Source organism: Ipomoea triloba, chromosome 5 (assembly GCF_003576645.1).
Source record: "Ipomoea triloba cultivar NCNSP0323 chromosome 5, ASM357664v1".
Taxonomy (NCBI): domain Eukaryota; kingdom Viridiplantae; phylum Streptophyta; class Magnoliopsida; order Solanales; family Convolvulaceae; genus Ipomoea; species Ipomoea triloba.
The window spans coordinates 21,983,596-21,989,658 of record NC_044920.1 but is presented as its reverse complement, the minus strand read 5'-3'; the positions used below and the strand labels follow the sequence as shown (position 1 = coordinate 21,989,658).

General features: G+C 38.3%; 1 protein-coding gene across 1 annotated transcript; it reads right to left on the bottom strand.

The window, feature by feature from the left end:
• Positions 1–1,013: 1,013 nt before the first annotated feature.
• Positions 1,014–2,882, bottom strand: LOC116018965. The gene has a single exon (XM_031259022.1). The coding sequence runs from the start codon at positions 2,813–2,815 to the stop codon at positions 1,430–1,432; it is 1,386 nt and encodes a 461-aa protein (XP_031114882.1). The 5' UTR covers positions 2,816–2,882; the 3' UTR covers positions 1,014–1,429.
• Positions 2,883–6,063: the final 3,181 nt, after the last annotated feature.

Genomic DNA, 6,063 nt, shown 5'->3' with positions numbered 1-6,063 from the left:
CTGTGTTGTTAGAACATTGAGATTGCAATACCCATAATCTGACCCATTCCTTTATCATTCAATTTATTCATTAGCCAATTTATTTCCTTTAATTTCCTTATTCAATTATCATTTACTTGGATTCTATTTGATTCAACTGCTCTAGTGTCTAGTACTTTTTAATTCGCACAATACGTGCCATAGCCCCAATCCTCAGCGGAATGACATTTTACACCCTTTTTTTACACTCACAATTATACTCATCACTCTCTCTAATGGGAGGTTACATGTTCGAATTCCAGTGGAGGCCTATTGACTCGGTAATGTAATAGAGTACAACTCAGTTGGTCATAAGGGTGAAATTTGGAAAGAAAGACCATGGATCGATTGAGTCTTACCAGCGGTAGTGTGGGAACAACATCTCAAAGTGAGGGGGCTCCCAGATGCTCCGTCAGGTCAAGGTGGGCCCTTGAAGTTGGAGATTCATCCTTTTGAGAAGAATGTAATAGATTACAATAGTACAGTAGTTAAGATTATCCTTGGCTGGAAAAGTTTAATTATTGAATATTATATGCTATTTTTCATTTTTAAATAATAGGCTTTATCTTATTAACTTTTTTTTCATACCAATATAGTTATTATTGGACAATATATCTATCATGTGAATATGCATAATTGCAACCTAACCAGAAATATCAAAAGAATATGTGGTTCATGGAGTATCCAAAGTGGGAGGAAATTTGATTAAATTCTCCTCAACTAAATCACACTCAAAAACAAAAAAAAAAAAGGTGACCAAGTTAAATGACAATTATAATCCAACTGCCCATCATACTCATATTTATTATATTTGAAATTATTATTATTCTAACATAATAATCAAGGTTGGTTAATGTGCATATCAAGAAATTATTTGGTATGCCTTAATCAAAGTGGATCCATGTGGTAACATCATAATATATAGCAACTACAAGAATAAGTTCACATGACTTTGAAATCATCATGAAATGAAGTTTTGACCCAATCCCATCATATATTATACATTCACATATATTATATGGCCAAAGATACATTACAATATACATTTATACCGGCACGGCAGGGTTAGAGCCAAAACAAAACCCTCTTTAGATCTGGAAGAGGATTCTTAATCTCTAGATTCTTAATTGGAATGATATACCAAAAATAAAAATTAAATTAAGAGAAAAAAAAAAAAGCCCAAGAAAATTTTGACAGATGAAGAATAAACAGGGAATTATTACTTCAAATTTTCTTCCCTGGCTTGTCTCGGTCCGACAGAGCAGGTGGGATGAAGTAAATCATAGTAATTCAATGGCTGGATCGGTCCATTTTGGATATAATCATCACACTGTCGTTGCTAAATTTCTAATCTTGACCTGTTCTGTTCTTTCAAATACTGCCTACTAAAGATTAGTGGTGCAGACAGGTATTATTTGAATTCTTGCAAATTCAAGAAGGTGTTGAAGTTTGTGCATTCGAATAGGGCTTTAGCATTCATCTCCCTTTCAAATCTCCAGATGTAATTGAGGCCGACGAGAAGCTCGGTAATGGCGGCTTCGGTCTTCTCCTGATTAGCAAAAAATAAGGTTTGGAGCAAGAGAACGTTGGTTTTGGGCAAGAGGTTTTGGTGCTCGAAGCTCCTCTCGCTCTGCCATTTGATCATGTTGTGAGCCAATGGCGAAAGCCATCCCAATATCTTCTGCAGCGCGTCTCGCCACTCGCCGGCCAGCGCCGGATCGGTGGCGGAGAATCCCACCCCTTTTAGCCTCGCCCGGAGCGCCGACCGGATACTGTTGGGTAACATTGAGTATAAATCGTCCCGGGCGTCGACTCCGACGAGCTGGGGCGATCGGATCATCTTTTCCATCACGATTATAAGATTGGCGTAGTGTAGAGCCAGCGCCGCCGCGCCGAGCGTGGTGGCCGGGGGTTTTAGCATGTCGGAATTCGACCGGAAGAATTTATTCGGCGGTTCTTGGAGTAGCGGCCCGGAGACGAACGGCGGCGGCGGATTTTCCGACGGGTGGACCGTGGCGGAGGCGGAGAGGCTCCGGGGGAGCGTGGATGGGTAGGGGAGGGTGGAATTATTGATTCCAAAAACAATCTTGGTTCTCGCTAATATAGTGAAAATGGACCGGGCGAGTAATAATGTGACGGTGTCGAAGGTTCTAGACCAGAGGGATTTCTCTTTGAGGTATTTGATTTGTTGTTTCTGCCATTGGATCTTTTGGTGGAGATCGCCGAGCCGTTTTTCTCTGGCCGAGCTCTCCAGGCCCTCGGCCTGCGCGGCCTTCTTTTCCAGGCCGGAAAGCTCGTCCATTTGCTTATGAAGCAGAGCTGTTGAGCTCACGTAGCGGTCCATCTTCTTAATCTTTGCCTCCATTTCTTTCCAACCCAAAACCATCCCGTGCGGGTCCTTCCCGGAGTTCGCAAACTCGTTCAAGCTCCGGTCCAAGGACCGGAGCTTCGGGTCGTCGCATTTCCGGCTAATTCTCGTCACGGATTTCGCCACCACCCGGAGATTCTCCACCAATTCCGCGCAGGCCAGGCCGAGGAGGAAAACGTCGTCGTTGGACACGATCTTCCGGACGCCCTCCAATGCCAAACACTCGCCGCGGAGGCGCGTCACGTTCTTGTCCGACAAGGACTGCCACAAGTGGAGGAGCTTGGCCATGAGGCCGGAGATCTCGAAGGCCAAAACGCCGACCTGCGCGGATTTCTTGACCATCACGCTCGGCTTCGCGGCGTGATGGTGGGGCGCCGTGGCACGCGCTATGGTCTTCTTTACTTTGATGAGCCAAGTTTCTAGAGCCATGGTGGAAGGAGAAATAAGAGAGGGAGGGGAGTGTTAATGTTTGGGGGGGAGAGATGGAAATAATTGAAGAATGGGGATGGGGATTGGGGGGATAAAGATAAAAGGGTGAGTTTAAAAATGGGGAGAAGAGGGGATGGGGGCTCGTGGGATGTTGAGAGCACTAGAAATGGTCCATTAACAACATACCATCAACTAAATTTTAGTCCAAATTGGTATCATGCACTTAGATCGAAGTGGAAGAAAAAAAAGGAATTGCTTGGTTGGTTTGGCATGCTTCACTTGTCCTGCAATTTGATGTGAAAATTTTTGTTTTTCTATCCTACCCTTACCTTCTAGTATTTACACTAACGTGACAACTTTTTTTTTTTTTTAATAATCAATTCATTATTGTCTATAAGTTGAACTATAGTATCATGAGTTAAGCAAGAGTTGTGTTTGGTGTGATTTTTAAAAATATAAATAAGATGTAATATATATATTTCTAAATTTTCCCTTCTGAAAAAGTTGTATTGGGACCTATTTTAAAAGGAATTCAAAAGTTGTATTGGGATCTATTTTAAAAGGAATAAATGATAAGTTGGGAAATGCAAAAAGGTAGTGATATTTAAATTAGAGTCAAATGAGAGGTAGCAAAAGAATATGGGATGACTATTAAAATGACTAAGGATACAAACTTGTAATATTCACAAGGTCACGAATTCAAATTACAACTTTTTTGGTCATCTAGCGCATATTTTTGAGTAGTAGCACACATTTTCGAGTAGTAGCGGCGGGTTTGATAGAAAATGAATTGGGTTTGGTGTGGCGTAGTTTAGCGTTCTTGAAAGAGCTTGAAGCTGTGGTCTTTGCAACTCCCTTGGGTCTCCCCTCCTAACCTCCTTTTCATCTACAAATAAACAAATAAATAACATTAGGCAAATGGGAAGTTTTTGAAACAGAATAAAAAGAAAAGTAGGTCAAACAAAAAGGAAGTGAGTAAAAATAATAATAATAATGTCATGTCAAGAAATTAATAAATATTAACAGATAACTTCAAGAAGAAAAAAAAACTTATCATTACTCAGTTTGATATTAATATTTTTTCCTCTCTACTAAATTCGGATAAATGTATACAAATAATTTATGATCCTTTTACTAAGAGTTGCATTGGGCATACTCACTTTAATTTTTGTGGGTTTTACTACACAGATTTACACAACTATTATAATTAAGAGTTTTTTTTTTTTTTTTTGGTACCCCGGAGGGACTCATTGGTCCCAAAATTAGTAGATTCTTCTTGTGGCTACGCCTCTAGCATCTTTCTCCAAAGGTTTTGATTCCTTTCAAGGTTGCTCCAAGATCATCGTCCCCATTCCGTAGATTGACCAAGATTGGCCAAATAATCAGCGCATTGATTCCCTACCCAAAAAACATGCATGAACGAGGTTGATGTCCTAAATTTGGTTCATAATGGTTTTACAGTCAATGACCAACGTGTCAGCTTTTGGCTGAGACTCGCTCTCTTTCCGAATGGCTTAGAGTACAGGTTTCGAGTCAATCTCGACAACAATAATTAAGAGTTTTACAATTAACTGTACAAAAATAGAGTACTCCGTAATAATTATGTAATTAATTCAGTTGACAATCTATCAAATTTCATTGTTATAATAACTTGGTTAGTTTGACAAAGGAAAAGAAAAATGAAGAAAAAGATGTATCCACATGAAGGGAAAGCATGTTCTGAGAAAGGGTGACTTGCCTCTTTTATTTTGTAGTCCACTTGTTAAGAAAAGAGGTTCTACGTTCTATCATATGGCCAATACATTTATTCAAAAGGAACTATACTTTTGCTCTTTTTTTTTGTTTTTGTTTTTGTTTTTTTTTGTTTTGTTTTGTTTTGTTTTGTTTTTTTGTTTTTTTTTGCCTTTTGTTTTTCATATAATGAATTCACCACGTTAACAAAAAATGTTAATTTGGATCTAATATGTTTTCTATTAATTTTGTTTTATGTTTTTTGCAATTCAATACTCCCCTAATTCATTGAAGGATTGCTATTGTACTCCTCATTTTACAATGCAGTACATTAAATGATTCTTGCCAAATGTAATTTTGAAGATAAATTGTAACTGCTATGAGCAAAAACCATAACTTACAATTTAAAAGATTACAATTTTTAATTTGTTTTTTGTTTTTGTTTTTGTTTTTGTTTTTTTCAATAAGTTCTAACTACACATTAGAGATGATCTTTGTGGACAATTTAGTCAATTTTATATAGATAAGAGTGTATTTGTTTAGATTTAGGGTACCCATAATGTGAGAATTAATCAAAATTGTTAATAGCTGAAGGATAATTACTATTGATGCCAGAAACACGTGTGGTCTTTCCATCCAAAATGTGTCACATTGTTGACTAATTAGGACGTATTTATTTCAACTCATTGTTAATTAGGAAATAAAATTACACATGTCCTATAACTTAGGGACTAAATTGTAATTTTTCCAATTATCAAATATAGTACAAACTTTACAAAGTATTTTTTGGGTGACGAGAGAAACATGTAGTCACTATCTGATGGTGTGCACTAGGTAAATTAAACCTCGCCTTGTGGTGCTAGTTGTCAAAGGACCACAAGGAGGTAAACCAACTTAGATTGTTTATAACTGATCGACTCAAACTCATAATGCCAATATGTCACTTCTATTGAGAGCTTTATAAAGTTTTGACGAATGAAAACATAAAATGATAGTAATGTTTAGATTTTTTATGAACATTTTAGCACTTTGCCTGTTTTATTTTTGATAAAATAACTAAGTTTTAAAAAAAAAAAAAACGCATAACGATTGACCAATGAATAGTAAAGATTTTTTTTTTTTTTTAAATTTGGAAGGAAGGAGGAAGACCCACAAGAGCACGTCTCAATTCACCATAGTCACCCTTCGGGTTCTAACATTCCCACAGAGATTCGCCTGAATAGCTTTTATAACACCCCTTCGTGGGCCGTTGTACACCACCCAAGGCTATGGGAGAGAGCACCCTTAATTAGCACATCTGATATGTCACACCATTTTGTTCCCTATAAATATGAGCCCCCGGCCTTGATCAACTAGTTAATCTCTCCTAGAACTTTGCCAACATTCTTTAATCAGATCTGCAATAGTGCCTTTGATCCTAACGTTTACATAGGGAGGACAGACCCGACCTTGGGCAAGGGTAGGCTAGGCCCTTGCCCAGGGCCAATATTGGGAGAGGGCACACACCACCCCCATCC

Coding starts and splice junctions, on each gene's coding strand:
- LOC116018965 (XM_031259022.1), bottom strand. CDS start 2,815: ATGGCTCTAGAAACTTGGCTCATCAAAGTAAAGAAGACCATAGCGCGT.